General features: G+C 40.5%; 1 protein-coding gene across 6 annotated transcripts in view; it reads right to left on the bottom strand.

Annotated features, from left to right (window-relative positions):
• Positions 1–16,118, bottom strand: part of NUMB (NUMB endocytic adaptor protein) — a 498,823-nt gene that overhangs the window by 90,222 nt on the left and 392,483 nt on the right. For all 6 annotated transcript variants that reach the window (XM_053697790.1, XM_053697791.1, XM_053697786.1 and 3 more), the window contains 2 exons: positions 10,878–11,183; positions 3,759–3,899 (listed from right to left, as the gene is read on the bottom strand). In XM_053697790.1, the coding sequence (XP_053553765.1) occupies positions 3,759–3,899; positions 10,878–11,183 (447 nt within the window). The remainder of the gene's footprint in view (positions 1–3,758; positions 3,900–10,877; positions 11,184–16,118) is intronic.

Raw genomic sequence — 16,118 nt, forward strand, 5'->3', positions numbered from 1 at the left:
ATCCCTTAAATATGATGCAATATACGTAAAGTCCTGGTTTATCCAATTCATACACGGAGTGAGTACCTCATCATTACAGCACCAACCTCCTCTTTTAAGACCTGTAAAGTAAAAAACTTGGAAATTTAGAGCTTGTGAATACAAGCAGAAGTTATGACTTGAACAACCAATCAATTGTCTCCTTGGTTAACTTGAAACGGAGCTCTGTAGAACAGCTTGCAGAGCCAAATCTTGCACTGATTAACCTCACCTGTGTGTATGTAGAGTTAAGCACCAAATCCAGCAAGTAAAGGTTACAGTTCTTACGCTGAAGATAAATGCAATAGTTTCTTGAGAGAGTAATATTAGCTGTGCATGGCACTTTGGTCCTCACTAATAGCCTAGATCTCAGGCTCTGATTCTAAGGCCAGTACAGAGGGCTCCTATGATCTCTTGGGGTTTGAGAGCTCGGTATTCAGATCACAACTACCAGGTGGTACAACTGCTATGACTGCTTAAAGTAAAGGTCCATTTTGATGAATTAGTGCTCGTTTTTAATAAACCTATTAAAAACAAGGGCACTTCAATTCATCAAAATTGAAATTTCAGTGTTTTCTTCAAAAACTTACCTTTTAATACTGACAGCCGCTCCAGCACTTCCTCCGCCCGTCGCAAGCCGTCTTCGCGGGTCCAAAATGACGAATCCGGCTTCCTCCAATCCCAGCGTTGCATCAGGCCAAGATTCCCCTGGGGGGTGGGGGGGTGGGGCTGTGATTGGAGGAAGCCCGATTTGTCATTTCTGACGTCTGAAGAGGCTTCCGACGGCCAGGGGAATCACTGGAGCGGCATTCAGCATTAAAAGGTAGGTTTTTGAAGAAAACAGTGAAATGTCAATTTTGATGAATTAAAAACTGGGCACTAATTCATCAAAATGGACCTTCACTTTAAACAACCATAACCATATCTTGCATACTCACAAAACGGGGCTCGCATCTGCTCCATCAAAAGCTGTGTAGATTTTTCCAGCTTCTGGAAAGCTGGCAGCAGCATAGTCTGCAGAGCAGAAACTAAATGTTCAACGATGTACTGAGCGTATCCAATTTGTCAGGCTCCTCTATGAGATACCTAACAAACTATATACTTTGTGGCGGGAATAGTCCGATTTTTATTTTTGGCAGCACTGGTAAAAAGAAAAAAGTGATAACTCGAGTATAACTATGTACAGTGTAGGAGCCGATAGCTCGCCACTATGCCAAATGGCTTCAGTAAGTTTAAGATGCTTCTTGGCAGCCAAGGGATTGCCTTTATCCAGGGGAATTCCTGAGCACCTATATTGCCAAGGGATAAAAAAACAGATGGCGCGGGCTAAAGCCACTATCCACCTTGATGATTAATAAATTAGAAGGCAGTGGTCATCTTAGAGCTCAGCCCACCGGAAGTCCATCAAAATATTTTTAATGTAATATGTTCTTATTAAAAGAATAAGTAACTAAACAGTAATGTACTGAATACATTCTTTTTTCCCTTCTCTTGATTCAGTTATTAGGAGACAGCACTATTCAGACATATGCCCAAATGATAATCTTATACAGGGCTTCCTCTGAAGTTTTCAACAATAAAATTACATAGCGAATAACATGGTATTTTTATTCTTTACTCCAGTATCAAGTGTGGATTGGCTGCTTCACATAAAGCAGGATTGGCTGCTTCACATAAAGCAGGATTGGCTGCTTCACATAAAGCAGGATTGGCTGCTCCACATAAAGCAGGATTGGCTGCTCCACATAAAGCAGGATTGGCTGCTCCACATAAAGCAGCTGTTGGGTAAAGTTTGGCTATTGAAAAACATTTGCAGTCAACAATGTGTTAATTTGTTTTTAAAATGTTTACACTTTGCTAATGAGCTATTTTATAGCAAGAGAACATAACTGTCTTGTAATTACAACATGTTTAGTGCCTTCTCCAGAGTAATGAGACTATAAAACATAAGACCACATCTGTCCCAAGAAAGTACTTGTAAAAAGATTTAGGATATGTGAGCGTGTCTAACCTGGGTACTTGGCTTGCATCACTGATGGTTAAAGGGACAGTCTAGTCAAAATTAAAACTCTCATGATTCAGATAGGGCATGCAATTTTAAACAGCTTTTCAATTTATTTTTATCATTACATTTGCTTTGTTCTCTTAGTACAAACCTAGGTAGGCTCATATGCTAATTTCTAAGCCCTTGAATGCTGCCTCTTATCTCAGTGCCCTTTGACAGTTTTTACAGCTAGACAGTGCTAGTTCATGTGTGCCATATAGATAACATTGTGCTCCCTCCTTTGAAGTTAATTATGAGCCAGCACTAATTAGCTAAAATGCAAGTCTATCAAAGGAACTGAAATAAGGAGTCAGTCTGCAGAGGCTTAGATACAAGGTAATCACAGAGGTAAAAAGTGTATTAATGTAACTGTTGGTTATGCAAAACTGGGGAATGGGTAATAAAGGGATTATCTATCTTTTAAACAGTAACAATTCTGGTAGATTGTCCTTTTAAGTTACACAGCCTTAAAAGAACAGTAAACATCTTGGAATTACAAGAAATTTCTGTTGTGTTTGCTATTGAATAACATATCTTAATGTTTTTAAAACAAATTAAAGGAACAGGAAACTCCAAAATTATCTTTTCATGATTTGGATAGAATATACAATTTTAAACAACTTTCCAATTTACTTCTATTGTCAAATTTGCTTAATTCTCTTGTTATCTTTTGCTGAAGGAACAGCATTGCACTACTGGCAGCTAGCTGAACACATCTAGTTAAATGGGTGCAGGCACCAATCAGCAGCTATCTCCCACTAGTATAGGATATGCATAACTAAACATTTTATATAAAAATCTCAAGGTGTTGCTGTCCCTTTAATAACCAGCAACTTTTCACTAAGCTTTGTAAGGACATGATTGAAAGGAAACCCACCAATATATATTAATACAGTATATACATACACAAAATATTATTTGTTCTCTCTAGGATACATCAGTAAATACACCTATGATCTTAAATCTGTCCTCTCATTTACCACTTAATCTATCCCAGTGTCTCCAGATCCTAAAGGGAACCATAAGTACCCTACATTAAATATTACTTGGTGCTGCACAGTTTAACCCACCTATCAACATTAGATTTGTCTTTGTAAACAGCATATGCACTAAATCTAATGGAAACCATAAACCTAACCAAATGGCCAGCAAGTATTCTGGCATCTCTAGTTTTCTAAGAGACACAGCTACAGCTAAACACTTTGTGCTTAGGAGAAGAGTCCTGAAGAAGGAAAGAGGTACCCAAAGTTATTCCAAACCATTCTGCTTCTAGTAACGCAAACTGGAATGCTCAGAAGAATGAGCACCAAGTATGGTGTAACAACTCTTGCGTTAACCAAGTGCCAACCTAATTACCACTTAATACCCTCTTCCTTTATAACAATAAACATAATATTTTAAAGGGAAAGCTATTTTATTTTTTTATGTCCAATTTATTTCATTTATCATACTGTGCGCAGAATTTGTATATGCACAGTTTGAGGCACCAGTTCCTACTGAGCAGTGTATAAATGAGTGTCTATGATTCGCTGATGGCTATCACATGATACGGGGCAGGGAAAACCATTGAAATTTTAAAATTTGCCAGAAAAATATCTACTGCTAATTTGTCTTTTTATTATGCATATTGGTTTATGGTAAAATGTTTGTTAATGTCATATAAATGTAATGAGTGCTAGCGTACAGGGTTACAAACCTTCAAATGGAGGGGACTGTGGAGTAGTTGGTTTGGTCATAGGTGCAGAGGTAAAGGGGTCCTCTGGTGGCATGCTGAACGTGCTGGTGATCTGTGAGCACAAGGCGCTAATACTGTCCGTCTCCCCTTCTGTTTCTGGCACTAAAAAAATAAGTATAAGAAACAATGGATAACTTGTGCAAAAAGGAATGTTACCAAAACTATGAGAAAAACAAAGCAAAACAAACAAAGTCTCATATAGAAGCCATATAACTGTAGCTGTATAAACAACACAAACAGCTACAGAAAAATGTTGAACATTATAAAAGACAAAACATTAAAAAGAAAGTTAAATGTATGTCAGTTAATGTTAGTGTGCACCAGGCAGCAAGTATTAAACTACTAAATTAATATACAAAAACAGAATTTATGTTTACCTGATAAATTTCTTTCTCCAACGGTGTGTCCGGTCCACGGCGTCATCCTTACTTGTGGGATATTCTCTTCCCCAACAGGAAATGGCAAAGAGCCCAGCAAAGCTGGTCACATGATCCCTCCTAGGCTCCGCCTACCCCAGTCATTCGACCGACGTTAAGGAGGAATATTTGCATAGGAGAAACCATATGGTACCGTGGTGACTGTAGTTAAAGAAAATAAATATCAGACCTGATTAAAAAACCAGGGCGGGCCGTGGACCGGACACACCGTTGGAGAAAGAAATTTATCAGGTAAACATAAATTCTGTTTTCTCCAACATAGGTGTGTCCGGTCCACGGCGTCATCCTTACTTGTGGGAACCAATACCAAAGCTTTAGGACACGGATGAAGGGAGGGAGCAAATCAGGTCACCTAAATGGAAGGCACCACGGCTTGCAAAACCTTTCTCCCAAAAATAGCCTCAGAAGAAGCAAAAGTATCAAACTTGTAAAATTTGGTAAAAGTGTGCAGTGAAGACCAAGTCGCTGCCCTACATATCTGATCAACAGAAGCCTCGTTCTTGAAGGCCCATGTGGAAGCCACAGCCCTAGTGGAATGAGCTGTGATTCTTTCGGGAGGCTGCCGTCCGGCAGTCTCGTAAGCCAATCTGATGATGCTTTTAATCCAAAAAGAGAGAGAGGTAGAAGTTGCTTTTTGACCTCTCCTTTTACCTGAATAAACAACAAACAAGGAAGATGTTTGTCTAAAATCCTTAGTAGCATCTAAATAGAATTTTAGAGCGCGAACAACATCCAAATTGTGCAACAAACGTTCCTTCTTTGAAACTGGTTTTGGACACAGAGAAGGTACGATAATCTCCTGGTTAATGTTTTTGTTAGAAACAACTTTTGGAAGAAAACCAGGTTTAGTACGTAAAACCACCTTATCTGCATGGAACACCAGATAAGGAGGAGAACACTGCAGAGCAGATAATTCTGAGACTCTTCTAGCAGAAGAAATCGCAACTAAAAACAAAACTTTCCAAGATAATAACTTAATATCAACGGAATGTAAGGGTTCAAACGGAACCCCCTGAAGAACTGAAAGAACTAAATTGAGACTCCAAGGAGGAGTCAAAGGTTTGTAAACAGGCTTGATTCTAACCAGAGCCTGAACAAAGGCTTGAACATCTGGCACAGCTGCCAGCTTTTTGTGAAGTAAAACCGACAAGACAGAAATCTGTCCCTTCAGGGAACTTGCAGATAATCCTTTTTCCAATCCTTCTTGAAGGAAGGATAGAATCCTAGGAATCTTAACCTTGTCCCAAGGGAATCCTTTAGATTCACACCAACAGATATATTTTTTCCAAATTTTGTGGTAAATCTTTCTAGTTACAGGCTTTCTGGCCTGAACAAGAGTATCGATAACAGAATCTGAGAATCCTCGCTTCGATAAAATCAAGCGTTCAATCTCCAAGCAGTCAGCTGGAGTGAAACCAGATTCGGATGTTCGAACGGACCCTGAACAAGAAGGTCTCGTCTCAAAGGTAGCTTCCAAGGTGGAGCCGATGACATATTCACCAGATCTGCATACCAAGTCCTGCGTGGCCACGCAGGAGCTATCAAGATCACCGACGCCCTCTCCTGATTGATCCTGGCTACCAGCCTGGGGATGAGAGGAAATGGCGGGAACACATAAGCTAGTTTGAAGGTCCAAGGTGCTACTAGTGCATCCACTAGAGCCGCCTTGGGATCCCTGGATCTGGCCCCGTAGCAAGGAACTTTGAAGTTCTGACGAGAGGCCATCAGATCCATGTCTGGAATGCCCCACAGGTGAGTGACTTGGGCAAAGATTTCCGGATGGAGTTCCCACTCCCCCGGATGCAATGTCTGACGACTCAGAAAATCCGCTTCCCAATTTTCCACTCCTGGGATGTGGATAGCAGACAGGTGGCAGGAGTGAGACTCCGCCCATAGAATGATTTTGGTCACTTCTTCCATCGCTAGGGAACTCCTTGTTCCCCCCTGATGGTTGATGTACGCAACAGTTGTCATGTTGTCTGATTGAAACCGTATGAACTTGGCCCTCGCTAGCTGAGGCCAAGCCTTGAGAGCATTGAATATCGCTCTCAGTTCCAGAATATTTATCGGTAGAAGAGATTCTTCCCGAGACCAAAGACCCTGAGCTTTCAGGGATCCCCAGACCGCACCCCAGCCCATCAGACTGGCGTCGGTCGTGACAATGACCCACTCTGGTCTGCGGAACGTCATCCCTTGAGACAGATTGTCCAGGGACAGCCACCAACGGAGTGAGTCTCTGGTCCTCTGATTTACTTGTATCTTCGGAGACAAGTCTGTATAGTCCCCATTCCACTGACTGAGCATGCACAGTTGTAATGGTCTTAGATGAATGCGCGCAAAAGGAACTATGTCCATTGCCGCCACCACCAACCCGATCACTTCCATGCACTGAGCTATGGAAGGAAGAGGAACAGAATGAAGTATCCGACAAGAGTCTAGAAGTTTTGTTTTTCTTGCCTCTGTTAGAAAGATCCTCATTTCTAAGGAGTCTATAATTGTTCCCAAGAAGGGAACCCTTGTTGACGGGGATAGAGAACTCTTTTCCACGTTCACTTTCCAGCCGTGAGATCTGAGAAAGGCCAGGACAATGTCCGTGTGAGCCTTTGCTTGAGGAAGGGACGACGCTTGAATCAGAATGTCGTCCAGGTAAGGTACTACTGCAATGCCCCTTGGTCTTAGCACCGCTAGAAGGGATCCTAGTACCTTTGTGAAAATCCTTGGAGCAGTGGCTAATCCGAAAGGAAGCGCCACGAACTGGTAATGTTTGTCCAGGAATGCGAACCTTAGGAACCGATGATGTTCCTTGTGGATAGGAATATGTAGATACGCATCCTTTAAATCCACCGTGGTCATGAATTGACCCTCCTGGATGGAAGGAAGAATAGTTCGAATGGTTTCCATCTTGAAAGATGGAACCTTGAGAAACTTGTTTAAGATCTTGAGATCTAAGATTGGTCTGAACGTTCCCTCTTTTTTGGGAACTATGAACAGATTGGAGTAGAACCCCATCCCTTGTTCTCTTAGTGGAACAGGATGAATCACTCCCATTTTTAACAGGTCTTCTACACAATGTAAGAACGCCTGTCTTTTTATGTGGTCTGAAGACAACTGAGACCTGTGGAACCTCCCCCTTGGGGGAAGTCCCTTGAATTCCAGAAGATAACCCTGGGAGACTATTTCTAGCGCCCAAGGATCCAGAACATCTCTTGCCCAAGCCTGAGCGAAGAGAGAGAGTCTGCCCCCCACCAGATCCGGTCCCGGATCGGGGGCCAATATTTCATGCTGTCTTGGTAGCAGTGGCAGGTTTCTTGGCCTGCTTTCCCTTGTTCCAGCCTTGCATTGGTCTCCAAGCTGGCTTGGCTTGAGAAGTATTACCCTCTTGCTTAGAGGACGTAGCACTTTGGGCTGGTCCGTTTTTACGAAAGGGACGAAAATTAGGTCTATTTTTCGCCTTGAAAGGCCGATCCTGAGGAAGGGCGTGGCCCTTACCCCCAGTGATATCCGAGATAATCTCTTTCAAGTCAGGGCCAAACAGCGTTTTCCCCTTGAAAGGAATGTTTAGTAGCTTGTTCTTGGAAGACGCATCAGCCGACCAAGATTTCAACCAAAGCGCTCTGCGCGCCACAATAGCAAACCCAGAATTCTTAGCCGCTAACCTAGCCAATTGCAAAGTGGCATCTAGGGTGAAAGAATTAGCCAATTTGAGAGCATTGATTCTGTCCATAATCTCCTCATAAGGAGGAGAATCACTATCGAGCGCCTTTATCAGCTCATCAAACCAGAAGCATGCGGCTGTAGTGACAGGGACAATGCATGAAATTGGTTGTAGAAGGTAACCCTGCTGAACAAACATCTTTTTAAGCAAACCTTCTAATTTTTTATCCATAGGATCTTTGAAAGCGCAACTATCCTCTATGGGTATAGTGGTGCGTTTGTTTAAAGTAGAAACCGCTCCCTCGACCTTGGGGACTGTCTGCCATAAGTCCTTTCTGGGGTCGACCATAGGAAACAATTTTTTAAATATGGGGGGAGGGACGAAAGGAATACCGGGCCTTTCCCATTCTTTATTAACAAAGTCCGCCACCCGCTTGGGTATAGGAAAAGCTTCTGGGAGCTCCGGCACCTCTAGGAACTTGTCCATTTTACATAGTTTCTCTGGGATGACCAACTTTTCACAATCATCCAGAGTGGATAATACCTCCTTAAGCAGAATGCGGAGATGTTCCAACTTAAATTTAAATGCAATTACATCAGGTTCAGCCTGTTGAGAAATGTTCCCTGAATCAGTAATTTCTCCCTCAGACAAAACCTCCCTGGCCCCCTCAGATTGAGTTAGGGGTCCTTCAGAGATATTAATATCAGCGTCGTCATGCTCTTCAGTAACTAAAACAGAGCAGCCACGCTTACGCTGACAAGGGTTCATTTTGGCTAAAATGTTTTTGACAGAATTATCCATTACAGCCGTTAATTGTTGCATAGTAAGGAGTATTGGCGCGCTAGATGTACTAGGGGCCTCCTGAGTGGGCAAGACTCGTGTAGACGAAGGAGGGAATGATGCAGTACCATGCTTACTCCCCTCACTTGAGGAATCATCTTGGGCATCATTGTCATTATCACATAAATCACATTTATTTAAATGAACAGGAATTCTGTCTTCCCCACATTCAGAACACAGTCTATCTGGTAGTTCAGACATGTTAAACAGGCATAAACTTGATAATAAAGTACAAAAAACGTTTTAAGATAAAACCGTTACTGTCACTTTAAATTTTAAACTGAACACACTTTATTACTGCAATTGCGAAAAAACATGAAGGAATTGTACAAAATTCACCAAATTTTCACCACAGTGTCTTAAAGCCTTAAAAGTATTGCACACCAAATTTGGAAGCTTTAACCCTTAAAATAACGGAACCGGAGCCGTTTTAACACTTTAACCCCTTTACAGTCCCTGGTATCTGCTTTGCTGAGACCCAACCAAACCCAAAGGGGAATACGATACCAAATGACGCCTTCAGAAAGTCTTTTCTAAGTATCAGAGCTCCTCTCACATGCGACTGCATGCCATGCCTCTCAAAAACAAGTGCGCCACACCGGCGCGAAAATGAGGCTCTGCTTATGCTATGGGAAAGCCCCAGAGAAATAAGGTGTCAAATACAGTGCCTGCCGATATTTATAATATCAATATACCCAGATAAAATGATTCCTCAAAGCTAAATATGTTTTAAAACTGAATCGATTTAGCCCAGAAAAGTCTACAATCTTAATAAGCCCTTGTGAAGCCCTTATTTACCATCGTAATAAACATGGCTTACCGGATCCCATAGGGAAAAATGACAGCTTCCAGCATTACATCGTCTTGTTAGAATGTGTCATACCTCAAGCAGCAAGAGACTGCACACTGTTCCCCCAACTGAAGTTAATTGCTCTCAACAGTCCTGTGTGGAACAGCCATGGATTTTAGTTACGGTGCTAAAATCATTTTCCTCATACAAACAGAAATCTTCATCTCTTTTCTGTTTCTGAGTAAATAGTACATACCAGCACTATTTTAAAATAACAAACTCTTGATTGAATAATAAAAACTACAGTTAAACACTAAAAAACTCTAAGCCATCTCCGTGGAGATGTTGCCTGTACAACGGCAAAGAGAATGACTGGGGTAGGCGGAGCCTAGGAGGGATCATGTGACCAGCTTTGCTGGGCTCTTTGCCATTTCCTGTTGGGGAAGAGAATATCCCACAAGTAAGGATGACGCCGTGGACCGGACACACCTATGTTGGAGAAATAGAGGTTTTTGGTTTGGGTATGAATGCTAGTTCCATCTGCTTTGAAACATTGTTTGTGCTTTCAATTCAGTCCTGACTGCAAGAAGTAACACAAATACACATTAACGATATATACTCAACCTGCACTGACTGTTTACAAATAACTTTACCTATATTTTGTCCTTTGAAATAGCTGCTTTTCCTGTTGAAACCTTCATATATACTACATTTAAATACCACAGTAATGGATACAGAAAATCGATGTAAACAAAATGCATCAGAAGACAATCAAGCCCAGCTCTTTTTAAAAGGTGTTTCTGATTCAGCTTTACATACCAATAAGGAAAGTAAAAGGATAAAGAAGAACTCTGATCACTAGGCAGATCTCTGGGAGATCACAAACAAACCATAACGACAAAAAGTCTCAAGGCAAAACCAATTCTTGGTAAGTGTAAACTGTTCTTTCACAGCAAGAGCTCTGAACAACTGAGAATACAAACTGCTCTGCCACTATGGACCTGACGGCTGATGCAGTCACATTGTCTGATTGAAACGAACAAACATTCTACTTAATACAGCAAGAAATGTTGTGCTTTACTCCACAATATTGATGGGAAAATTGAGAAAAACTATTATGGTCCAAAACAACACACCAGCCGAGGCTAGAACCCTATGCAACTGCAGACCAAGAGGGATGTAGGAAACTAGATTTCTAGGAGAACCTTTTTTTTTTTTTATTCAGCCACCAGAAAAAAAAAGAAAAGAAAAAAAAAAGCCTGAAAACAAATAATTTTGTTGTAAAAATAACAAAAAAGACAATAATGGCTATCCAATATGAAAAAAGTAAACTACAGAATAACCTAGAACTTACATACCTGAGTTTGTGATTTGGAAATCAGATTTGCGCTGCACCGTTGACGGCAGTTCATTTATTCGCAAGGAGTGCTGCCGCTTGAAGGGGGACATTTTATTGCTGAGAGCAGGAAAGCCACGGAACGAGCCCTGTCTGGCGAGTTGCTCCACTGGAGCGTGCCTACGTGGGATCATATGAGGGTTGTTCAAATCCTTATTCTCCTGGATCACAGGAGCCACAGTAGGGGGGGATGACTGCACGGCAGCAGCTGGAGAAAATGTCACCGCTATAGGTGGTACAGACTCTGTTATCACTTCAGACTCCGCAACTAGATTAAAATATAAAAATACTGGATAAAAACAACTGTTTAGTGCAACAATTTTATCATATAAGCATTATGATAATATATAAATATATATATATATGTAATTAGCAAATCTGTGCTACAAAAGAATAGAGCTAAAATGAAAGGATACAAGATATCAAGGACTAAGTCTATATTAATACAAAAATTAATACAAATAACTAATCAGAATTTGTTCTGGTTTAGCGTTCTTTTATATGTAATACTATTCTTTTATTTGGTTGTAAAACTAATAAAGATGGAAAAAACAAAACAAAAAACATCAGTACAAAAAACAAAATCACATCAGTACAGAGGCGTAACCACAGGGCCCAGGTGCAAGAATCTAAGAAGCCCCCCCCCCCAAAAGGTGAATTTGATACTTTTTTTTTTTACATCTAACAGAAAAAAAGGTGAATCAGATTATATGTCTGCAAAAGGAGGTACCCTGTGCCGACAGTCTGTGAGATGGCATGACCCCCTATTACTGTATATAGTGACACTGTTTAACCCACTACTGTATAAAGTGAGTTAGTGACACAGTCTATAATCTACCAGTGAGATGGCTGGCCTGACCCTACCCGCCCCAGTACTTTATAAAGTGACCACAGTAGTCAGTGACATGTCCCCCCCCGTACTGTATATAGTGGTACTGTATAGTGACACTGTTTACCCCCTGCCCCCCATGCTGTAGTAACAAGGTCTGTAATTTGCTGGTTCCACAAACATACACACATGCATGCATAAATAAATACACACACAGTCACACATACAGACATACACACACACAAACACCAATGGGTAAAACAGAAACACTAACCCCTGTAGTTAGAGGCACTAGTGAAGTATCATGTCACACTCACATGATATCAGTGCAGGCAGTGGCAGGTCAACGTTTTTTATTTATTTATTTTTGAAGCTGGGTTTCACACTCAGGGGCCCAGTGGCAGTTGCGGCCTCTGCACCCCCTGTAGTTTCGCCCATGCATCAGTACTTTTTATGTTCCTTTGAAACACAGGAGAATTAACAGATGCACAGAGACCGCAAATATCAGGAATATTCTAGCAATTAACCATGTAGCTTAGATTTTTTTTCTCAAAAGAACATGTTTTTTAGGTTCTCTCTTTTCACTGACTTCTGTGCCGCAGAACAAAAGTATTGTTGCAAAGGAGTCACAACCCTGCACATATGTTCTCTCTCCATAAAGGGACATGAAACCAAAAATTTTGTGATTCAGTGTACAATTAAAAAAAAAAAATGATGCCTACCTGATAAAATATTTATTTCATGGTTTCTCTACAACTAGGAGGGGACAAAGACTCTCAAACCCCAAGAGCCCTATAAAACCCCTCCCACATCACACATACCTCAGTCTGACATATAGCCAAGCAAAGTGATGTAATGAAAAGAAATAAGGGCCATAAAAGGTGTTGAGAAAAAAAAAAAGATGTGCTGCAGAAAAAAAACTAACCCCAAAAAAACATAGGGGAGGAGTCTCGTGGACCTTTACCACCATGAAAGAAATTCATCAGGTAAGCATAAATTGTTTTCTTTCATACAGGTGGTGAGAGTCCACAATCTATTACTTTTGGGAGGGATTTAAAAACATTTTTTTTTTATCACAGAGAAAATAAATCCACAACCCAAATAAACGTTGCAGTTTTTTTAATGCACTTAAAATAATTCAAAAAGACAAAAATTTTGTACAAGTATGCATAGACCACCAAGAAGCTACAATGCAAATTTGATCAACTGAAGTCTCATTCTTGAAAAACCAAGAAGTGACAACTGACCTAGTAGAATGAGCAGTAATCCGCTGTGGTGGAGGCTGACCCGACCCTTGTGAAAAACAAATGAGCAAACTAGAAGTGTGTCTGTAATCCTTAGTAGCATTGATGTAATATTTCAATGTCTCAACAACATCCAAAGAATGCTAAGATTTCTCTAAAGCATTCTTAGGAATAGGACACAAAAAAGGAACAACAATCTCTCTACTAATGTTGCTAGAAGAACCTTAGGCAAAAATGTTTAATAAGTCTGTAAAACTGCCTTATCCTGAAGAAAAATCAGATGAGGATCACAAGAAAGTGCAGATAACTCAAACTCTTCTAGCAGAAGAGATAGCCAAAAGAAATAACACTTTCCAAGAAAGTAGTTAAATATCCGCCTTAAAGGGACAGTCAAGTCCAAAAAAAACTTTCATGTTTCAAATAGGGCATGTAATTTTAAACAACTTTCCAATTTACTTTTATCACCAATTTTGCTCTGTTCTTTTGGTATTCTTAGTTGAAAGCTAGACCTAGGAAGGCTCATATGATAATTTCTAAGCCCTTGAAGGCCGCCTCTAATCACATGTTTTTGTATTTGCTTTTCACAGCAGGGGAGAGCTAGTTCAGGTAAACCCTATAGATAACATTGTGAGCACGCCCGTGGATTGTGGCAGACACTGCACTAATTGGCTAAAATGAAAGTCAATAGATAATAAATAAAATGTCATGTGATCAGGGGGCTGTCAGAAGATGCTTGGATACAAGTTAATCACAGAGGTAAAAAGTGTATTATTATAACTGTGTTGGTTATGCAAAACTGGGGAATGGGTAATAAAGGGATTATCCATCTTTTAAAACAACAAAAATTCTGGTGTTGACTGTCCCTTTAAGCATAGGTTCAAAAGGAGGAGCCTGCAAAACCCTTAAACGGACAGTCTACACCAGAATTTTTATTGTTTTAAAAGATAATCCCTTTATTACCCATTTCCCAGTTTTGCATAACCAACATAGTTATATTAATACACTTTTTACCTCTGTGATTATCATGTATCTAAGCCTCTGAAAACTGCCCCTTATTTCAGTTCTTTTGACAGACTTGCATTTTAGCCAATCAGTGCAGGCTCCTAGGAACTCCACGTGCGTGAGCACAGTGTTATCTATATGAAACACATGAACTAACACCCTCTAGTGGTGAAAAACTGTCAAAATGCCCTGAGCCAAGAGGAGCCTAAAAATTAGCATATGAACCTCCTAGATTTAGCTTTCAACTAAGAATTCAAAGAGAACAAAGCAAAATTGGTGATAGAAGTAAATTGGAAAATCGTTTAAAATGGCATATCCTATCTGAATAATGAAAGTTTGTTTTGGACTAGACTGTTCCTTTAACACCAGGTTAAGATTCCAAGGAGAAATTGGCTTTATCACAAGTTTAATAAGGACCAGAGCCTGAACAAAAAACAATTTATGTAAGAATTTACCAGCTAAATTAATTTCTTTCATATTGGCAAGAGTCCATGAGCTAGTGACGTATGGGATATACAATCCTACCAGGAGGGGCAAAGTTTCCCAAACCTCAAAATGCCTATAAATACACCCCTCACCACACCCACAATTCAGTTTAACGAATAGCCAAGTAGTGGGGTGATAAAGAAAGGAGTAAAAAGCAAAGGAATTTGGAAATAATTGTGCTTTATACAAAAAAAAAAATCATAACCACCATAAAAAGGGTGGGCCTCATGGACTCTTGCCAATATGAAAGAAATTAATTTATCAGTTAAATTCTTAAATAAATTATGTTTTCTTTCATGTAATTGGCAAGAGTCCATGAGCTAGTGACGTATGGGATAACAATACCCAAACTGTGGAACTCCACTCAAGAGTCACTAGAGAGGGAGGGATAAAAATAAATAACAGCCATTTTCCGCTGAAAAAATAATCCACAACCCAAAATAAAAGTTATTCTCATAATGAAAAGAAAAACATGAGCAGAAGAATCAAACTGAAACAGCTGCCTGAAGAACTTTTCTACCAAAAACTGCTTCTGAAGAAGCAAATACATCAAAATGGTAGAAATTAGTAAAATGTATGCAAAGAGGACCAAGTTGCTGCTTTGCAAATCTGATCAACTGAAGCTTCATTCTTAAAAGCCCATGAAGTGGAGACTGATCTAGTAGAATGAGCTATAATTCTCTGAGGCGGGGCCTGACCCGACTCCAAATAAGCTTGATGAATCAAAAGCTTTAACCAAGAAGCCAAGGAAATAGAGGCCTTCTGACCTTTCCTAGGACCAGAAAATATAACAAATAGACTAGAAGTCTTCCTGAAATCTTTAGTAGCTTCAACATAATATTTCAAAGCTCTCACCACATCCAAAGAATGTAAGGATCTTTCCAAAGAATTCTTAGGATTAGGACACAAGGAAGGGACAACAATTTCTCTACTAATGTTGTTAGAATTCACAACTTTAGGTAAAAATTTAAATGAAGTCCGCAAAACCGCCTTATCCTGAAGAAAAATCAGAAAAGGAGATTCACAAGAAAGAGCAGATAGCTCAGAGAAGTGTCAGCGCATCCACTGCTTCCGCCTGAACATCCCTGGACCTGGACAGGTATCTGGGAAGTTTCTCGTTTAGATGAGAGGCCATGAGATCTATCTCTGGAAGACCCCACATCTAAATCTGATAAAACACATCTGGATGGAGAGACCACTCCCCTGGATTTAAAGTCTGACGGCTGAGATAATCCGCCTCCCAATTGTCTACACCTGGGATATGCACCGCAGAGATTAGACAGGGGCTGGATTCCGCCCAAGCAAGTATCTGAGATACTTCTATCATAGCTTGGGGACTGAGTCCCACCCTGATGATTGACATATGCCACCGTTGTGATATTGTCTGTCTGAAAGCAAATGAACGGTTCTTTCTTCAACAGAGGCCAAAACTGAAGAGCTCTGAGAATTGCACGGAGTTCTAAAATATTGATTGGTAATCTCGCCTCTTGAGATTTCCAAACCCCTTGTGCTGTCAGAGATCCCCAAACAGCTCCCCAACCTGAAAGACTCGCATCTGTTGAGATCACAGTCCAGGTTGGCTTAACTAAACGCTGGTGATTTAACCACAACGTCAGAGAGTGTCGAACATTGGGATTTAAGT

This window comes from Bombina bombina, chromosome 1, assembly GCF_027579735.1.
Source record: "Bombina bombina isolate aBomBom1 chromosome 1, aBomBom1.pri, whole genome shotgun sequence".
Lineage (NCBI taxonomy): Eukaryota > Metazoa > Chordata > Amphibia > Anura > Bombinatoridae > Bombina > Bombina bombina.